General features: G+C 41.5%; 1 protein-coding gene across 1 annotated transcript in view; it reads right to left on the bottom strand.

Annotated features, from left to right (window-relative positions):
• Positions 1–416: 416 nt before the first annotated feature.
• The window catches only part of HEATR5A (HEAT repeat containing 5A), a 373796-nt gene continuing 352243 nt past the window's right edge, over positions 417–21969 (bottom strand). Inside the window, exon 35 of the mRNA XM_053697931.1 lies at positions 417–1592. Within this exon, the coding sequence (XP_053553906.1) occupies positions 1285–1592 (308 nt within the window). The 3' untranslated portion in view covers positions 417–1284. The remainder of the gene's footprint in view (positions 1593–21969) is intronic.

The raw sequence follows: 21969 nt of genomic DNA, 5'->3' as shown, positions 1-21969 counted from the left end.
ACCTGGCTTAGTGCTGTTACCCCCTTAAATGGACACTGAATCCAATTTTTTTTTCGTGATTCAGAAAGAGCATGCAATTTTAGGCAACTTTCTAATTTACTCCTATTATCAAATTTTCTTCATTCTCTTGGTATCTTTATTTGAAAAGCAAGAATGTAAATTTAGATGCCGGACAAATTTTGTTGAGCAACCTGGGTTGTTCTTGCCAATTGGTAGATAAATTCACCCACCAATAAACAAGTGCCATCCATAGTCTGAACCAAAAATGGGTTGTCTCTTTAGCTTAGATGCCTTCTTTTTCAAATAACGATAGCAAGAGAACAAAGAAAAATTGATAATAGGAGTAAATTAGAAAGTCGCTTAAAATTGCATGCTCTAACACTTTTGTAAAACAAACGCACACACACACACACACACACAATAACTAAGGTCTGTTTTATGTGCATAGTAAATTAGCAGCTTTTGAAACCACTAAGTTCATATCATACAAGGTGAATCTATGCAGACAATTAAAAACAAAACACATTATACGAGACAGCAGTGCAAAAACAGAAAGGCATGAGCTATTCAGCCATTATTACTTCATTATCACCATTGCTTAGAGTAAATTTTACATCTACACCAGCTTCAGAATTACCTTCAACTAACTAGCTGGTTAATGCTTCTGACAAGAGAAACGTAGCACAAACATTTAATTAAAGTTAAATGCTAGTTTTCCGTCAATATCATTTCTCCTTGCAACTCCTCCTTCATATAACCACCACTGTACCAGTATTTGCGTAATTTCTTAGTCCTATCAATCTTCCATCTTTTAAAGTCCCATTCTTCTATATCTATTTAACCTTTACCCAATTTGATTTTATTGACTTTACTCTTACCAACATTTTATTGTTCGTAAAAACTCCTGACTATAACTGCATACAACTCCATCTCATTTTAGAACTGTTGCTGTTAAACATTATGCTTATTGTTTTTCTTTTACCATGTTCCTTAAAAATGTATATATAGTCGCATACAGCCTTTTTAAGTTGTGCAAAGTAGTCACAACCACATCTATAGATGATGTGGTCATTAACATTCTCAAAACCATTCCATTACTGGATTAAGGTTAGTAAGAGACAGAGGCAGATTACAGTATACCTCTCACAAACCAAAAAGATAAGGCATCTGTGATTACAGCTTAGTAGAGTGTACTAAATAAACAAGGCAAGTACATGTCTTAAGAAAACATGTAACCTGACTTTAAGGCTGCAAAAATAAAGCAAGAAGACAGAAGTGATGACTTCACAGAAAGTTAGTCTTCAGCTGTATGCTGGGAGAACCCTTGCTACATCCCTGGTTGGTTTGGGCAGATGTCTTGGGTCTTAAGATCTCTTGGTTGCCCCTTAAAGCAGCTTCCAGGCGGGAACGGAGGGCAGGAAATCTTCCCATAAGCTGGCGAAATAAGAATGGATGGCAGGCTCCAGCTTGGGTTAGTTTCTCTAAGGCAAAGTCGTGTAGAGCACGGGAACATTGCGTTGCAGAAGAGAGAGCATTTTCATCTAGCAGGAAGGAGATGAGGATGTGCACCAAGACAGATACCGTAAAAGGACCTAGAAGGAAAAAAAAGAGATAAACATTTCAGTAAAAGATTGTGCGTTTATTTTGTACGTTGTTTATGTTAATTAGATAATTAGCTTTCTGGAAAACTATCATAACACAAGGTTGATTTTTCCCTTTATTTTAATGATAATTACACAACAACATTACTTTAAAAGCAAATAAAATATTACAATTTCTTTAAAGTCATCTATAAATCTAATCATATAGTGCCAACTTTTTTATAAATACATTTTATTGTTAAAAAAAAAAAGAAGTAAAAGGGCAAAGCAAAAAACAAAAAATGCACAACAATCAAAATCAGCAAAACAGTCAAGTAACACATTTTATTTCAATGTATTAAATATAAAGTTCTTAACAGCTGTTTCAAACGGACTGCTAAGAAATATTTATCTAGCTATTTAAAACATCTGTACCCTTGATATTCTAGAAAAAACCTACAAGTCTACAGTTTTGTAACAGTAGCCTGCCTCTTCACTTAGCTATATAAGAGTTGCAGATGAATCATCATCTAGTAACCCACTAGGCTATATTGATAGAAATATAATATTTCTGTTTACTGCTACAATAAAAGACGTTAGTTTTTTTTTATCACAAGGCAATTGTCCCAATCAGTTGAGCCTGCAGCTGATATTTACGATGCAGCAGCTAAAATTGCAGCTTACTAAACACTCTGAAAATCACCCTGAGGGTGGCATTACCTGAGTGCTCGCTCATGCAATGCTAAATATGGAGAACAAATGCGACCCACAATGAAATGCAGTCAGGTTCTGTTTGCAATTTGATAAATCTAGTCCATTGAGTAAGCATAAATTTATAAGAATGGATTTTACAATATGTTGAATGGCTCTATGCTCATAACAGTTCATTTTATAATCATGCACATAATTTCTATATGTACAAGTTTTAAAATAAATTGAATATATATCTTATTTATTTATTTTTTATATATTTAACAACTTTTCAATTTACTTCTATTATCTGATTTGTTTTGCTCTCTTGGTATCCATTGTTGAAAAGGATACGTAGTTATTCTCAGAAGCTGCTGATTGGTGGCTGCACACATGGGAAACAGTTAAACTACAATGACCTTAAAGGGACACTCAAGATCCTACTGAGCATGTGCACAAGCTCACAGGGTACATGTATACTAGCCTGTGATTGGCTGAGGTCTGTCACATAATACAGGAGGCCGGAAAATGTGAGAAAAAATTATGCTTACATGATAATTTAATTTCCATTTGCACGAGAAGAGTCCACGGCTTCATTCATTACTCGTGGGAATACAGAACCTGGCCACAAGGATGAGGCAAAGACACCCCAGTCAAAGGCTTAAATACCTACCCCCACTCCCCTCATCCCCCAGTCATTCTGAAGAGGGATCAAGGAACAGTGGGAGAAATATCAGGGAATAAATGATGCCAGAAAAAAAACAAAAAGTAATTTAGGTCCGCCCAACGGAGAACTGGGCGGGAGCCGTGGACTTTCCTCGTAAAGATACAAATGAAATTATCAAATAAGCATAATTTATGTTTTCCATCTTAATAAGAGGAGAGTTCAAGGCTTCATTCATTACTTGAGAAACAAATACCCAAGCTCTAGAGGACACTAAATGAAAACGGGAGGGTAAAAGAGAGGCGGACCCTAGTCTGAGGGCACCACAGCCTGCAAAACCTTTCTCCCAAAAGTTGCTTCAGTCGAAGCAAAATCGTAAAATTTTTAAAACTTTGAAAAAGTATGTAAGGAGGACCAGGTAGCCGCCTTACAAATCTGCTCCATAGAGCCATCATTCTTGAAGGCCCAAGAAGAAGCCACATATCTAGTTGAGTGAGCAGTAATCCTCTGAGGAGGCTTATGTCCCGTGTCTCATAAGCCAAGCGAATCATGCTCCGTAGCCAAAAAGATAGGGAAGTGGAAGAAGCCTTCTGCCCCTTGAGATTCCCCGAATAGACAACAATGCTGAAGTCTTTCTGAAATCTTTCATATCCTGAAGATAAAATTTCAAAGCTCGAACCACATCCAAGTTATGAAGTAACCGTTCCTTTGAAGAAGAAGGGTTAGGACACAAGGAAGGAACTACAATCTCCTGATCAGACACCACCTTAGGGATAAATCCCAACCAAGTGCGAAGGACAGCCTTATCAGCATGAAAAAACAGGTAAGGAGGATCACATTGCAAGGACGCCAACTCAGAGAGACTGCGTGCCGAAGCAATAGCCAGTAGATAAAGAAACTCCCAAGACAGTATCTTAATGTCAAGAGAATGCATAGGCTCAAACAGAGCCATCTGCAAAACTCTAAGAACCAGATTCAAACTCCAAGGAGGAGCAGAATGTCTAAATACAGGCCTGATCCTGGATAGAGCTTGAACAAAAGACTGTATATCAGGAAGCTCAGCAAGCTTCTTGTGTAACAACACAGATAGAGCCGAAATCTGTCCCCTTAAGGAACTGGAGGCAAGTCCCTTCTCCAAGCCATCCTGGAGGAAGGAAAGTATCCTGGACACCCTGACCTTATGCCAGTAATATCTATGAGACTTACACCAGAGTAACTAGGTCCTCCACACCTTATGATAGATGCGTTAGGTGACCGGCTTCCTGGCTTGAATGAGAGTATCAATCACACTCTCCGAAAACCCTCTCCTGGCTACAACTAAGCATTCAATCTCCACGCAGTCAGCCTCAGAGAAGCTAGATTTTGATGCACAAAGGGTTCCTGTACCAGCAGATCCCTGCGACAGGGCAATCTCCATGGAGGAGAAGATGACATCCCCACCAGATCCGCAAACCACATCCTCCGTGGCCATGATGGAGCAATCAGAATAGTTGATGCTTGCTCCTGCTTGATGCGGGCCACAATTCGAGGTAGAAGTGGTAACAGTGGAAATATGTAGGTTAAATCCCCAAGGCACTGCTAAGGCATCTATCAGTTCTGCCTGGGGAGCAGTTGTGGGTTTCCGCCCACTCCAGAACCCAAGATACTTCCTTCATGGCTAGGGAGCTTCTCGTTCCCCCCTGACCATTGATGTAAGCCACCGAGGTAATGTTGTCCGACTGGAATCTGATGAACTGGGACGAACCCAGGATGAGCCAAGCCCTCACAGCATTGAAGATCGCTCGAAGTTCCAGGATGTTGATCAGAAGAAGCGACTCCTTCCGATTCCACCTGCCCTGTGCCTTCCTGGCACCCCAAACAGCTTCCCATCCTGAGAGGCTACTGATGATGACTCCTGTTTGATCCGAGCAATGTCTGTTGGTAGAAGAACAGCGGAAATAGGTATGCTAGATAGAATTCCCAAGGACATACCATGGCACCTACCATGTGAGTCCTTGGTTCTCTAGATCTTGCACAGTACTTTGGAAGTTTGTGATTTAAGTGTGAAGCCATCAGATGTATGTCTGGTAGGCCCCATTTGATCACCAGCTGATTGAATATGTCCTGATGGAAAGAGCATTCTCCTGGATGGACTGATTGATGGCTGAGGTCCGCTACCCAGTTGTTCACATCAGGTATGTGAATTGCCCAGGACAGAATCTGAGATAATTCCTGCATGTCCAGTAGACTGCGGGTACCAAGTTGATGATTGATATAGGCCACTGCTGTGATATTGTCCGACTAGAAACGGATACATTTCTCCTCCATCAAAAGAGGCCAGGTCTGAAGTGCTCAAAGTTACACAATGTTTATTGGTAACCTTGCCTCTAAAGGAGACCAAACTCCTTGTGCCCTTTGAGAATTCCAGACTGCCCCCCAGCCTAAAAGACTGGTATGAGTCATGACAAACGAAGAATAGATGCCTCAAGGGTCAAAAAGGGGCATTGTCTGAAGGATTAATCTAGAGCAATTTGTTGCTCCAAAAGTAGATAATTCTTGAAGGGGACGTAAGTGAAAGCAGGCAAAAGGAACCACTTCTGAAGCAGCTACCATAAGACCCACTACATCCATGCACTGAGTTACAGACGGCAATGGAGTACTTTGCAGGGAGAGACATGCTCTCTGGAGTTTTAGTCTGCACGGTTTAGTCAGGAACAGACGCATATGGATTAAATCTAGTATGACTCCTAAAAATGTTACCATTGTAGCAGGATGAACTTTTGAGAACAGAGATTTTCCAACCATGGACTTGTAGAAATAACAGAAGCTTGCGAGTATGATCACTACTGACAGAGGAACTTGCAGAAGAATGTCATTCAGATACGGTGCAACAGAAATACCAGTGGCCTCTGATCACTGCTAACAGAGCACCTAGCACCTGTGTAAAGATGCATGTAGCTTTAGCCATACCAAACGGAAGAGCGACAAACTGGAAGTGTTTGTCCATATAAGCAAACCTCAAGAATTGATAGTGATTCCTGTTGATGGGAATGTGCAGGTATGCATCCTTGAGGCATATTGTAGGCATAAATTGACCCTGTTAAAATTAAGGGCAAGATTGTATGAATGCTTTCCATCTTGAAAGTGGGAACCCTGACAAACATGTTTAAAGTATTTAGGTCTAAAACAATTCTGTAGGTCCCTTCCTTCTTTGGGACAATGAACAGATTGAAGTAAAACCCTTGACTCCGTTTGACTCAAGTTTGGGAACATGTGACAGAAGGAATCGTCCCTCAAGGAGGTCTGGACCGGAAGTCTATACGATAACCCTGTCAAATTATGTAAAGATTAATATATATATTATTATATATTTGGCTAATCAGTACCAAATGATTTATTCATTCATAAAACATTAAATGCTTTGACTGACCAAATTCAATCCTCCCCCACTTCTGTGATTACACAGGATGAGTCACAAAGTCACTTAAAAAGGAATGTTGTAAAAGTGATTTTGAGAAAGAGCAGAGTTTTATAGCTTAAATTAGAATAGGACCATTAAACCATTTCAAAGGCAAAAACTTCAATAAGAGATGGTCAATCTATATTTGGCTATATGCTCAGTATATGAAATCAGATAGGAGACACTTTTTCCTGATTAACATATCTTTTGAAGCTCACATCCCTGCTGTGTATGGAAGCAATAAAAATTTGACCAGCAAAAACATGTTTACAACGTAGCCTAGTTTTCTGGCATAGGTGACATATTTTGTGGGAAAGAATCCATTCACATTTCAATGCAAATTATTGCCTGCTGTGTCAAGTATACAAACACTGAACCATGGACTTAAAGATAAAAACATTTTTTTAATTCTCTCTGTTTTCCAGAAATCTAATGAAAATTATGGGAACAACTGATGTAATGGGATATCTGGATGAATATCTGTATAATGAATGTATAAATGCTGGGATTCATATGAATATGGATATTTGTGGACCTAAAAAGCAATGAATAATAGTAACATTTTAGATAAATGCTGCAAATAGATTTATACATATTTGACAATTCTTCCCTTAATTTCACAGGAAAAAACAAAAGGTCCATAAAAACAGAAATGTGGATATTTTCTACTTTAACATAACACCTATTATTTTATTTCAGATCTGCATAGACTAGATTCATGCATTCAGGATTTATTATAAATATGAAATATATTATATTCATGTTGGGGTGCAGTGCAGTACTGAATATGAAATAAGCTGTGGTTTTTATATAAATGCGGGGAAATGACCTGGTGACATTTTTAATGGTTTTTAAGCTAATCAGTTGGCAGTATAAATTACCTTGATATAATATATATTGGTTGTTAACAAAGATGCATTTTTCCCTAGCAACCATATATCCCAGGATGTCCAATCAGAAGGGACAAGGATCAGTAAGGGCCTATCCAATTCGTCAGTAATGGTACAAAACAAAAACAAAATTTATGCTTACTTGATAAATTTCTTTCTCTTGTGGTGTATCCAGTCCACGGGTTCATCCATTACTTGTGGGATATTCTCCTTCCCAACAGGAAATTGCAAGAGGACACCCACAGCAGAGCTGTCTATATAGCTCCTCCCCTAACTGCCACCCCCAGTCATTCGACCAAAGACAAGCAAGAAAAAGGAGAAACTATAGGGTGCAGTGGTGACTGTAGTTTAAAAATAAAAAACACCTGCCTTAAAGTGACAGGGCGGGCCGTGGACTGGAGACACCACAAGAGAAAGAAATTTATCAGGTAAGCATAAATTTTGTTTTCTCTTGTAAGGTGTATTCCAGTCCACGGGTTCATCCATTACTTGTGGGATACCAATACCAAAGCTTTAGGACACGGATGAAGGGAGGGACAAGGCAGGAACTTAAACGGAAGACACCACTGCCTGCAAGACCTTTCTCCCAAAAATAGCCTCCGAGGAAGCAAAAGTATCAAATTTGTAGAATTTAGAAAAAGTATGAAGCGAAGACCAAGTCGCCACCTTACAAATCTGTTCAACAGAGGCCTCATTTTTAAAAGCCCATGTGGAAGCTACCGCTCTAGTGGAATGAGCTGTAATTCTTTCAGGAGGCTGCTGGCCAGCAGTCTCATAAGCTAAACGGATTATGCTTCTCAGCCAAAAAGAAAGAGAAGATGCCGAAGCCTTTTGGCCTCTCCTCTGTCCAGAGTAGACAACAAACAATGCAGATGTTTGACGAAAATCCTTAGTAGCTTGTAAATAAAACTTTAAAGCACGAACCACGTTAAGATTGTGTAATAGACGTTCCTTCTTTGAAGAAGGATTAGGACACAGTGATGGAACAACAATCTCCTGATTGATATTCTTATTAGATACCACCTTAGGAAGAAACCCAGGTTTGGTAAGTAAAACTACCTTATCTGCATGGAAGATCAGATAAGGGGAATCACACTGTAAGGCAGATAACTCTGAAACTCTTCGAGCCGAAGAGATAGCTACCAAAAACAGAAATTTCCAAGATAAAAGCTTGATATCTATGGAATGCAGAGGTTCAAAGGGAACACCTTGAAGAACTTTAAGAACTAAATTTAAACTCCATGGCGGAGCAACAGGTTTAAACACAGGCTTGATTCTAACTAAAGCCTGACAAAACGCCTGGAACATCTGCCAGACGCTTGTGCAGAAGAATAGACAGAGCAGAAATCTGTCCCTTTAAGGAACTAGCTGACAATCCCTTCTCCAATCCTTCTTGGAGAAAAGATAATATCCTAGGAATCCTGACTTTACTCCATGAGTAACCCTTGGATTCACACCAATGAAGATATTTACACCATATCTTATGATAGATTTTCCTGGTGACAGGCTTTCGAGCCTGAATTTAGGTATCAATGACCGACTCGGAGAAACCACGTTTTGATAAAATTAATCGATTAATCTCCAAGCAGTCAGCCGCAGAGAAATTAGATTTGGATGTTTGAATGGACCTTGGAGTAGAAGGTCCTGCCTCAGCGGCAGAGTCAAAACCGCCAAATAATAAAGCCCCCCAAAATAAAAAAATTTCCCTACCCTATTCTAAATTAAAAAAGTTAACAGCTCTATTACCTTACCAGCCCTTAAAAACAAAATTTATGCTTAGCTGATAAATTTATTTCTCTTGTGGTGTATCCAGTCCACGGGTTCATCCATTACTTGTGGGATATTCTCCTTCTCAAAAGGAAGCTGCAAGAGGACACCCACAGCAGAGCTGTCTATATAGCTCCTCCCCTAACTGCCACCCCCAGTCATTCGACCGAAGACAAGCAAGAAAAAAGGAGAAACTATAGGGTGCAGTGGTGACTGTAGTTTAAAAATAAAAAACACCTGCCTTAAAATGACAGGGCGGGCCGTGGACTGGATACACCACAAGAGAAATAAATTTATCAGGTAAGCATAAATTTTGTTTTCTCTTGTAAAGGTGTATCCAGTCCATGGGTTCATCCATTACTTGTGGGATACCAATACCAAAGCTTTAGGACACGGATGAAGGGAGGGACAAGGGAGGGACAAGGCAGGCACTTAAACGGATGGCACCACTGCCTGCAAGACCTTTCTCCCAAAAATAGCCTCCGAAGAAGCAAAAGTATCAAATTTATAGAATTTAGAAAAGGTATGAAGCGAAGACCAAGTCGCCGCCTTACAAATCTGTTCAACAGAAGCCTCATGTTTAAGAGCCCATGTGGAAGCTACTGCTCTAGTAGAATGAGCTGTAATTCTTTCAGGAGGCTGCTGGCCAGCAGTCTCATAAGCTAAGCGTATTATACTTCTAACCAAAAAGAAAGAGAAGTTGCCGAAGCCTCTGTCCAGAGTAGACAACAAACAAAGCAGATGTTTGACGAAAATCCTTCGTAGCTTGGAAATAAAACTTTAAAGCACGAACCACATCAAGATTGTGTAATAGACGTTCCTTCTTTGAAGAAGGATTAGGACATAGTGAAGGAACAACAATCTCCTGATTGATATTCTTATTAGATACCACCTTAGGAAGAATAGACAGAGCAGAAATCTGTCCCTTTAAGGAACTAGCTGACAAACCCTTCTCCAATCCTTCTTGGAGAAAAGATAATATCCTAGGAATCCTGAACTTACTCCATGAGTAACCCTTGGATTCACACCAATGAAGATATTTACACCATATCTTATGATAGATTTTCCTGGTGACAGGCTTTCGAGTCTGAATTAAGGTATCAATGACCGATTCGGAAAAACCACGCTTTGATAGAATCAAGCGTTCAATCTCCAAGCAGTCAGACGTAGAGAAATTAGATTTGGATGTTTGAAGGGACCTTGAAGTAGAAGGTCCTGTCTTAGCGGCAGAGTCCATAGTGGAAAGGATGACATGTCCACCAGATCTGCATACCAAGTCCTGCATGGCCACGCAGGGGCTATCAAGATCACCGAAGCTCTCTCCTGCTTGATCTTGGCAATCAGACGAGGGAGCAGAGGAAACGGTGGAAACGCATAAACCAGGCTGAAGGACCAGGGCGCTGCTAGAGCATCTATCAGCGCTGCCTTGGGATCCCTGGACCTGGACTCTTAACAAGGAAGCTTGGCGTTCTGACAAGACGCCATGAGATCCAGTTCTGGTTTGCCCCAAAGTTGGATCAACTGGGCAAATACCTACGGATGGAGCTCCCACTCCCCCGGATGAAAAGTCTGCCGACTTAGAAAATCTGCCTCCCAGTTCTCTACTCCTGGGAAATGGATAGCTGAGAGATGGCAAGAGTGAACCTCTGCCCATAGAATTATCTTTGAAACCTCCAACATTGCCAGGGGGCTCCTTGTTCCCCCCTGATGGTTGATATAGGCTACAGTCGTGATGTTGTCCGACTGAAATCTGATGAACCTGACCGCAGCTAGCTGAGGCCAAGCCTGAAGCGCATTGAATATCGCTCTTAGTTCCAGAATGTTTATTGGAAGGAGGGCCTCCTCCTGAGTCCACGAACCCTGAGCCTGACAGATGGACCCGAGATAGCCACCAGAGAAGAGAATCTCTGGTCTCTTGATCCAGATTTAGTAGAGGGGACAAATCTGTGTAATCCCGATTCCACTGATTGAGCATGCAAAGTTGCAGTGGTTTGAGATGTAGGCGGGCAAACGGAACTATGTCCATTGCCACTACAATTAATCCGATTACCTCCATACACTGAGCCACTGACGGATGAGAAATGGAATAAAGAGCACGGCAGAGAGTTAGAAGTTTTGACAACCTGACCTCTGTCAGATAAATCTTCATTTCTACTGAATCTATCAGAGTTCCTAGGAAGGAAACTCTTGTGAGAGGTGAGAGAGAACTCTTTCCTTCGTTCACCTTCCACCCGTGAGACCTTAGGAATGCCAGAACAATGTCCGTATGGGACCTGGCGGTTTGAAAAGTTGACGCCTGTATCAGGATGTCGTCTAGGTAAGGGGCTACTGCTATACCCTGCGGTCTTAGAACCGCCAGAAGGGACCCTAGAACCTTCGTAAAGATTCTTGGTGCCGTGGCAAACCCGAAGGGAAGAGCCACAAACTGGTAATGCCCGTCTAGGAAGGCGAACCTGAGAAACTGATGATGATCCCTGAGTATCGGAATGTGCAGATAAGCATCCTTTAAATCCACGGTAGTCATATATTGACCCTCCTGGATCATAGTGAGGATGGTTCGAATAGTCTCCATCTTGAAGGATGGGACCCTGAGAAATTTGTTTAGGATCTTGAGATCCAAGATTGGTCTGAAAGTTCCCTCTTTCTTGGGAACTATAAACAGATTTGAATAGAAGCCCTGCCCAGGTTCCTCCTTTGGAACTGGGTGGATCACTCCCATAACTAGTAGGTCTTGAACGCAATGTAAGAATGCCTCTCTCTTTATCTGGTTTGCAGATAATTGTGAGAGATGAAATCTCCCCTTTGGAGATGAAGCTTTGAAATCCAGAAGATATCCCTGGGAAACAATCTCCAGAGCCCAGGGATCCTGGACGTCTCTTGCCCAAGCCTGGGTGAAGAGAGAAAGTCTACCCCCCACTAGATCCGGTCCCGGATCGGGGGCTACTCCTTCATGCTGTCTTAGAGGCAGCAGCAGGCTTTTTGGCCTGTTTCCCCTTGTTCCAAGCCTGGTTAGGTCTCCGGACTGGCTTGGACTGGGCAAAATTTCCCTCTTGTTTTGTAGAAGAAGAAGATGATGAAGCTGCGCCACTCTTGAAGTTTCGAAAGGAACGAATATTAGTCTGTTTGGTCCTTAACTTGTTGGACCTATCCTGGGGAAGGGCGTGGCCTTTTCCTCCAGTAATATCAGAAATGATCTCCTTCAGTCCAGGCCCAAATAGGGTCTGCCCTTTGAAGGGGATCTTGAGAAGTTTAGACTTTGAAGTGACATCAGCTGACCAGGATTTAAGCCATAGCGGCCTATGTGCCTGAATGGGAAAACCTGAATTTTTAGCCGTTAGCTTGTTTAAATGAAAAACGGCGTCAGAAATAAATGAATTGGCTAACTTAAGAGCTTTAAGCCTGTCAAGGATATCATCCAACGGGGTCTCTACCTGTAAAGCCTCCTCCAGTAACTCGAACCAGAAAGCCACTGCAGCAGTGACTGGGGCAATGCATGCAAGAGGCTGGAGAATAAAACCTTGTTGTATAAAGATTTTCTTAAGGAAACCCTCTAATTTCTTATCCATAGGATCTAGGAAAGCACAACTGTCCTCGACACGAATAGTTGTACGCCTAGCTAGGGTAGAGACTGCTCCCTCCACCTTAGGGACCGTCTGCCACAAGTCCCGTGTAGCGGCATCTATAGGAAACATTTTCTTAAAAGCAGGAGGGGGAGAGAACGGCACACCTGATCTATCCCATTCCTTAGTAATAATTTCTGAAAACCTCTTAGGGATTGGAAAAACAGTGTAAACAGGCACTGCAAAGTATTTGTCCATTTTACACAATTTCTCTGGGACTACAATGGTGTCACAGTCATCCAGAGTCGCTAAAACCTCCATGAACAACACGCGAAGGTGTTCAAGCTTAAATTTAAATGCTGTCATTTCCGAGTCAGACTGAAGTAACGCCTTCCCTGAATCAGAGAAGTCACCCACAGATAGAAGCTCTCCTGCTTCAACTTCTGCACATTGTGAGGGTATATCAGACATAGCTACTAAAGCGTCAGAGAGCTCTGTATTTGTTCTAGCCCCAGAGCTGTCCCGCTTTCCTTGTAACCCTGGCAGTTTGGACAATACTTCTGTGAGGGTATGATTCATAACTGCCGCCATGTCTTGTAAAGTAAACGCATTGGACGCGCTAGATGTACTTGGTGTCCCTTGAGCGGGAGTTATAGGTTCTGACACGTGGGGAGAGCTAGATGGCATAACCTCCCTTTTGTCAGTCTAAGAAACCTCAGGTGATAAATCTTTAAAAGCCATAATATGGTCTTTATAACTTATAGAAAGGTCAGTGCATTTGGTACACATTCTAAGAGGGGGTTCCACAATGGCTTCTAAACATAATGAACAAGGAGTTTCCTCTATGTCAGACATGTTTCACAGACGAGTAATGAGACCAGCAAGCTTGGAAAACACTTGAAAAAAGCAATAATAAAAAACGGTACTGTGCCTTTAAGAGAAAAAAACTACCACATAAACTGCAAAACAGTGAAAAAAAGTAGTAAACTCTACGAAATGTCTTCAATCAAGCGGCAGAGAAGAAGTCTTCCATCCGGCGATGTCTTCATCCAAGCGGCAAAGAAGAAGTCTTCCATCCGGCGATGTCTTCAATCAAGCGGCAGAGAAGAGGTCCTCCATAAGGGCGAAGTTTTCTTCCAAGCGGCATCTTCAATCTTCTTTCTTCGTTCCTCCGACACGGAACATCCACCCGACACGACGACATCCCGACAAATGAGGTTCCTTTAAATGACGTCATCCAAGATGGCGTCTGTCGAATTCCGATTGGCTGATAGGATTCTATCAGCCAATCGGAATTAAGATTGAGCTCGCATTCTATTGGCTGTTGATTGGATCAGCCAATCCGATTGAACTTGAACCTGATTGGCTGATTCAATCAGCCAATCAGATTTTTCTACCTTAATTCCGATTGGCTGATAGAATCCTATCAGCCAATCGGAATTCAAGGACGCCATCTTGGATGACGTCATTTAAAGGAACCTTATTCATCGGGACGTCGTCGTGCCGGATGGATGTTCCGCGTCGGAGGAGAGAAGAAAGAAGATTGAAGATGCCGCTTGGAAGAAAACTTCGCCCCGATGGAGGACCTCTTCTCTGCCGCTTGATTGAAGACATCGCCGGATGGAAGACTTCTTCTTTGCCGCTTGGATGAAGACATCGCCGGATGGAAGACTTCTTCTTATCTGCCGCTTGATTGAAGACATCGCCCGGATCGGATGAAGAGTTCTGCCTGGCTGGGTGAAGACAAGGTAGGGAGAGCTTCAGGGGGGTAGTGTTAGGTTTATTTAAGGGGGGTTTGGGTTAGAGTAGGGGTAATGTGGGTGGTGGGTTGTAATGTTGGGGGGTGGTATTGTGGGGTTTTTTTACAGGCAAAAGAGCTGATTTCTTTGGGGCATGCCCCGCAAAAGGCCCTTTTAAGGGCTGGTAAGGTAATAGAGCTGTGAACTTTTTTAATTTAGAATAGGGTAGGGAATTTTTTTTATTTTGGGGGGCTTTATTATTTTATTAGGGGGCTTAGAATAGGTGTAATTAGCTTAAAAATCTTGTAATCTTTTTTTATTTTTTGTAATTTAGTGTGTGTTTGTTTTTGTAATTTAGTTTAGTTTATTTTATTGCATTTTAGTTTAGATATTTGTAGTTTATTTAATTTATTGATAGTGTAGGTGTATTTGGAACTTAGGTTAGGATTTATTTTACAGGTAAATTGGTAATTATTTTAACTAGGTAGCTATTAAATAGTTATTTAATAGCTATTGTACCTAGTTAAAATAAATACCAAGTTACCTGTAAAATAAATATAAACCCTAAAATAGCTACAATGTAATTATTAATTACATTGTAGCTAGCTTAGGGTTTATTTTATAGGTAAGTATTTAGATTTAAATAGGAATATTTTAATTAATAATATTAATATTAATTAGATTTATTTTAATAAGAATTTAGTTAGGGATGTTAGAGTTAGATAGGGTTATTATACTTAATATATATATAATATAATAACGATATTAACTATATTAACCCTAATATAATTAGGGTTAATATATATAATATAATAACTATATTAACTATATTAACCCTAATATAATTAGGGTTAATATAGTTAATATAGCTGGCGGCGGTGTAGGGGGATTAGATTAGGGGTTAATGTATTTAATAACCTGGCGGCGGTATAGGGGGATTAGATTAGGGGTTGATTAATTTAATATAGCTGGCGGCGGTATAGGGGGATTAAATTAGCGGTTAATGTAATTAATATAGCTGGCGGCGGGGTAGGGGGATTAAATTAAGGGTTAATAATTTTAATATAGCTGGCGGCAGGGTAGGTAATATAGATGGGGGCGGTGTAAGGGGCTCACATTAGGGGGTAGGCAATGTAGATGGCAGCGGTGTAAGGAGCTCACATTAGGGGGTAGGTAATATAGATGGCAGCGGTGTAAGGAGCTCACATTAGGGGGTATGTAATGTAGCTGGCGACGGTGTAGGTGGATCACATTAGGGGGTTATACTTTTAATGTAGGTGGTGGCGGGGTCCGGGAGCGGCGGTTTAGGGGTTAAATACTTTATTAGGGATTGCGGCGGGAGATTGCGTTTGACAGGTAGACATTGCGCATGCGTTAGGTTTTATTTGGCAGGTAGTTTAGGGAGTTACGGGGCTCCAATAGACAGCGTAAGGCTTACTACGGCTGCATTTTGTGGGGAGGTGAAAATGGAGTAAGATTTCTCCATTTTCGCCACGTAAGTCCTTGCGCTGTATATTGGATACCAAACTGCACGGGTTTGGTATACCTGCCTATGGCCCAAAAAACTACGGCCGAAGGCAGAAATATACGAGCGTAACTTCTAGGTTACGCCGTATATAGGCTACCAAACCCGCGCAAAATTCGCCGGCTTTTGCGGGCGACGCTGCATATCGGATCTGGCCCCAGAAGTGAATCTGTACATAGCGTTGAAAATTGTTCCCTGACAATACCCCTTACTCGAGGTGAGGTCCTTAAGAGGGATATTATAGGCCACATTAAAGAGAGGTTTGATATTGCGGGTGAATTAAATGATTTTATGGATATGCTGGAAATTAAGGCTAAAAATATTGCCATTGATGATAATAGGTGGAAAGAAAACAGTTAATTATTCAAAAAATTATTAATAATTAATCAATGCAAAAATCCCAAGAAGTGAGACGAACTAATACTAAAATCTTGGCCCCTTGTAATATGCATTGTTGACGAAATGTCGCTTTATCTCATAGACAAAGAGTTTGCCCAAGACATAACCACCTTAGATAAGCATAATGTAGATTTACTAGCAAAGATACAAGAGGTAAATAAACAGCTCGCGCCAAGCCAGAGAGAATTAAGTGATTTAAAAAGGTCAAATCGCCATAATGAAAACCCCTCTATTAACAGTGAGAATAATGCAGATAATTCTAACTCCCTTAGAGAATGCATCAGGGACGAAATGCAGAAATTTAGGGAAGAATGTAGACAAATGACCCCTATTGTGTCAGAAATAGATCACCTCATGATGTAAATTTAGGGAGCTGCTGTAACTCAGGTGATGAGGGGGAGGGAAACTCTAATAGAGAGTCAGAGGGCGGAGCTAACTACCTAAATAGCACCAGTAGTCATAATGTACGTAGGGGATCTCCTCATAGTGAAAATAGGGAACACTCCAACCCCAAAAATAAGGCTCCTAGGGAATCCCAAAATACGTCTAATAAGGTATATGACTCCCATAAAATAATTACTTCCCTAAAGGATGCAGTACCTATATTCTCCAACAAGGGAACAAACTCTGTAATTGATCACTTAGAGGCCTTTGAAAATGCTTTAGCTATAATGAATGTTACAAGTGAACAATCAAAAATTGCATTTCTGCCCTGGGTATTTGAAGGTAAACATCACAAATTATTTGCTTCACTAAAGGATATGAATATTAATTCCTGGAGTGAAACAAAACGACAGTGCAGAAAAGAATTTGAGCAACATTGCACTAAAACTGCAGCAAAAATAGCTGTATATGGTTTAAAATGTAGTGCAAATCAGAGCCCCATAGAATTGCTTTCCGTACTGAAAAATGCGTACAGTATGGCTGAAGATAATCCCATATTTGAATGCTCAGAATTTGTGAATTTATTTTTTGAAGCACTGCCCACACCCATCAAAATTAATTTAGCTAGAGATTTTGATGAGAACTGCTCATTGGAGTGGCTGATCAAAGAGAGTACAAAGTTATACTCTATTCAGCAGTCCGGTGAACAGGGGGTTAAAAAGGAATCAAAACCCAAAATTGTGGCAGAAACTAGGGTGTCACCTAGCCCCCTCAATTTGGTGTCTAAAAAGAAAACCTATGCGGATGTGGCCAGAGGAAACAGGCCATCCCCACAGAGGTTTAACTCTACCCCTCCCCCAACACGGGCTGAGGCGCAGAGAGATTACACCCAAAGTGGGGGACATACTCAGGTAAATAATTACTCCCAAAGAGAATACCCACAAAATAATTGGTATCCCCACAAGGGTAGATACAATAAGTGGCGAAGATATTCTCAGGGTAACCAGACACTCCAAGTAAATAGTGCTCCCCAAAATACTAATGCTGAACAAGTTGAACCCCAGGGGCAACCACACGAGGATAGAAACAGCGACCCTGATTCTGAGAGAACCCAATGGTCCAGGAATCACTACTATGGGGCATCAAGAGATAGGCCCAGGAGTAGAGGTAACTTGTACGATCAAATAGATCAGCTTTATACCCAGTTAAATCGGTTGAGCGAATAATTCACTAATGAGTCAACCTTTTACAGCTCAGCCAATGAACAATCTTTTTTTAGGGGTACAGCCAGTGGCCAGCAGTGGGCCAGAGGCACAGTCATAAATACTGCAGTATCATCTGAAAGGGAGGGGAGAGATATACGAAATAAATTGATAAATGTCAAAAATTATACTAATCATGTTGTCTCCCCATAGACCGAAAACGGACGATTTAGCGGTGATGACAAGCAACCTCATCCAGGAACAATTAACAAATCTCTTCCTTTGCAGAACTCTCTTAACCTTATTTCCACAGATGCAGTACACAAGAACTGTCACGGTACGTAATGTATGGATCTCAGCTGTAGATCTAATATTATACTTTGTATCACAATAGCCTCTGTATTCCGTGGATTTGAAGAACACAGATTAAGGCTGCATGTGAAATATAATAGGTATAGCGTTCAGCAACAAATCAGCAAGGTTACTGACAGTTGTTTGGAGGAGTAAGACCCGGTAAAGTATAAAGGAACGTTCATTCAGGTGTGGATCTTAAGTTGGATAGAAGATGTAGTTGACTGTCCCTTTAAGAGAAGACTGGAACGTTAGTTTTTGTAAATTCTTGCTGGTGTATGTCCCTTTAAGTAATGGCTAACACGTGCTTCAGGTGGAGACAGCAGCTAGATTCAGAGAGTGGTATTCCTGTCAAGATATGTAAAATCCGTTAAAGTACAACGTACAAGTCTCTGTATAATGCTGTATGTATTGGCTGCAGATTGGTTATGCTGAAGACAAGGGAGGAAATCAGTGAGCTGCGTCCTTACCCCTGCTGAATACAGGAACTCTGATCTCTGGTCTGGCGCGCTGCTTCCAGTTGATCCGCTCTACAGCTAAGGGAAGCTACGGTCACGTGACATGCTTTCGTCACACTGAACGGAGGAGGATTCCGGTGCGGCTCCGAGAAAAGGTAGACGCCGCTAAACAGTCTGTGTGAATCCGGTGTTGCTGCTGCAAGTGCCAGCTATCTGGGGGTAATAGGTGTGATAACTGGTAGTCTCCCTGTAGATGCTAGACAGGTTGTGGACAGATTTGTAGAACTCCGTAGCAGGAGATATAATAGCCCTTTACTTCTTTAAACTGCAGAGTGTACTGTGACAAGGTTAGGGTTACTCCAAGATGAATAGGATTTGCACAATAAATCAGTTTAGGTATACTGATATCTAAGGTTAAGTGTGAGACGTGCTCTGGCTCAGCTCACGTTAGACTAACACAAATTACTAAGCACTTGGTTTCTGCTGGGTGGATGCTTTTAAAGGTGAAGGGGGAAGGGCTAAGGTGGATCCTGACATGACCCCCCTCTCAAGCAAGCTGTCCCACAGCTTGAGGTCGGGGATGATCCGGAAATCGTCGATAGAATTCAGCCACCAATCTTGGTGAATGGATATTAGTAGAGGGTTCCCAAGAATCATCTTGACTGGTGTATCCCTTCCATCGTATGAGGTACTGCAACTGTCCATTTTGATGTCTGGAGTCCAGCAGAGTTTGAACCTCATACTCGTCAGGAAGATCAGCTATCGATGTAGGTGGTACGACCAAAGTGGAATCCCTCATGGGTCTCGCTGGTTTCAATAGAGAGACATGAAAAGTTGGATGTATGCGTATAGTTTGAGGTAAATTAAGGGTTACGGCATTCCTGTTTACTATGTTAGTGATGGTGAAAGGTCCTATGAACTTCCTAGCTAGTTTTTTTGCTAGGTATGTGCAGTCTGAGGTTTCTAGTGGACAGCCAAACCTTCTCTCCAGTTGCATACGTTGGTGTCTCTCTTCTTCTCAAATTGTAAAACCTTTTTTGGCTGGCTTGGGCGTCTTTTATATTCTCCTGTAGCAATTTGAAAGTCTCTAACAAAGAGATAGTCATTGCATCTACCTGGGGTGAAGTGGAGACAACCCCCAGAGCGATGGCTAACGATGGGTTGTATCCATAATTCGCGTAAAAAGGAGTCAACTTTGTTGTAGAGTTTAAGGAGTCATTAAAAGCGAATTCAGCCAATGGCAAAAAGCGTACCCAATCAGTTTGCTGATGTGAGCAATAGCAGCGTAGGTATTGTTCCAACCACTGGTTTAGACGTTCCACTTGTCCGTTGGTTTGTGGGTGAAACGATGTGGAGAATCGATGATCGATCTGTAGCATCTTACATAGTTGTCTCCAGAAGTGGGATGTGAACTGTGTTCCTCTGTCGGAAAACAGAACTGGTGGAATTCCATGGAGCCTAACAATGTTTTCCGCAAAGAGATCTGCAGTCTCGGAAGAGGTTGGAAGTTTGTGGAACGGTATAAAGTGTGCCATCTTGGTTAGGTGGTCGACAACTACTAAAATGGTGTTTTGTTTTTGTGATACGGGAAGTTCCACAATGAAGTCTAAACCCACATGTTGTCAGGGTCTCTTGGGTATCTCCATAGGCATGAGAAGACCGTATGGTGGTTGGCTCTCAGATTTACAGGTGGTGCAGATGGTACAGGTACGTATGTAGTCTTTAACTGAGGCTTGTAACCCTGGCCACCAGAAGTTTCTTGTGACCTTTTCCATAGTGCGTTTTACCCCTTGATGTCCGATAATGGGGAATCATGGGAGAGATGGAAAATCCGTGGTCTAAGGGTGATTGGAATATACAACCTATCGTTATGGTAAAATAATCCATCTTGTTTTTGAATAACAGCATTGTGTGGTATTTCGGTATCATCTTTTAATGATCTTAATATCTCTTTAGTCAGATGTGTGGTTATTCCCAGAAACCATTCCAGGGGTATGATAGGCTGTTGTACTTTTGGATAACAAGGTATAGGCTCTTTACAAGACAAGGCATCTGCCTTGCAATTTTTGTTGGCTGGTCTGTACATGATGTTGAAGTTAAACCTGGCAAAAAACAAGCTCCATCTGACCTGTCTAGCAGACAATGTTTTATTGTTTTGGAGATACTCCAGATTTTTATGGTCAGTGTAGATGATTATGGCGTGTTCTGCTCCTTCTAACAGGTGTCTCCAATGCTCCAGGGATTGTTTTATCGCAAGAAGTTCTTTATCTCCAATCGGAAAATTTCTTTCAGCTGGAGATAGGATTTTGGACATGAAGGCAACTGGATGAAGGGGTGTAGCGGGTGTCTCCCATTGTGACAATATAGCTCCGATGGCAAAGTCAGACGAGTCTACTTCCAAGATGAATTGTAGTGAGGGGTTCGGAAAACGAAGGATCAGAGCGGTTGTAAACCGGGTCTTCAAATCAGTGAAAGCCGCTTCGGCATCTTTACTCCAGCGGAATGGTACGGAACCAGTAAGGCTGGTCAGAGGTTTTACTACCTTAGAGAAGTTTTTTTATAAACTTCCGGTAGTAATTTGCAAAACCTAAGAACCGTTGAAGTTCTTTTTTAGATGCTGGTTCAGTCCACTCCTTGACGGTTTGGACTTTGTTGTCTTCCATCTGTATGCCAGCTGGACTGATGTGGTACCCGAGAAAGGAGATGTTCTCTGTGTGGAAGACACACTTTTCAGGTTTAGCATACAATTGATGGGTACGAAGTCTGGAGAGTACCCATTTAACATGCGTGATATGCTCAGGTAGATCCTTAGAATATATCAGAATATTATCAAGGTAGATGACTATACAGACATCCAAAAGATCTCTGAAGACGTCATTGATAAAGTACTGGAAAGTTGAGGGGGCATAGCATAGCCCGAATGGCATTACCAGGTACTCATACCATCCATACCTTGTTCTAAATGCGGTAAGCCATTACTCACCCTCTCGAATATGCACTAGGTTGTAGGCCCCCTGTAGATCCAGTTTGGTAAATATCTTCACATGTTGAAGTCTTTCTATTAGTTCGGGTATGAGCGGTAGAGGGTATCTATTCTTTATAGTTTTCTTATTGAGTTCCCTGTAGTCTATAATTGGTCTGAGTGTCAAATCCTTATTCCTTACAAAGAAGATTCCTGCTCCTGCAGGGGAGGTAGAGGGTCTTATGAAACCTTTGCAGAGATTTTCGTCGAGATAAGTCTTGAGATGTTGTAACTCCGGTTGACTTAAAGGGTAGAGGTGTCCATGGGTTACCATAGCTCCTGGATGCAGATCAATAGGG

The sequence above is a fragment of the Bombina bombina genome, chromosome 1, assembly GCF_027579735.1.
Source record: "Bombina bombina isolate aBomBom1 chromosome 1, aBomBom1.pri, whole genome shotgun sequence".
NCBI lineage: Eukaryota > Metazoa > Chordata > Amphibia > Anura > Bombinatoridae > Bombina > Bombina bombina.
The sequence above is the reverse complement of the archived record's forward strand: the minus strand, read 5'-3'. Positions and strand labels throughout refer to the sequence as shown.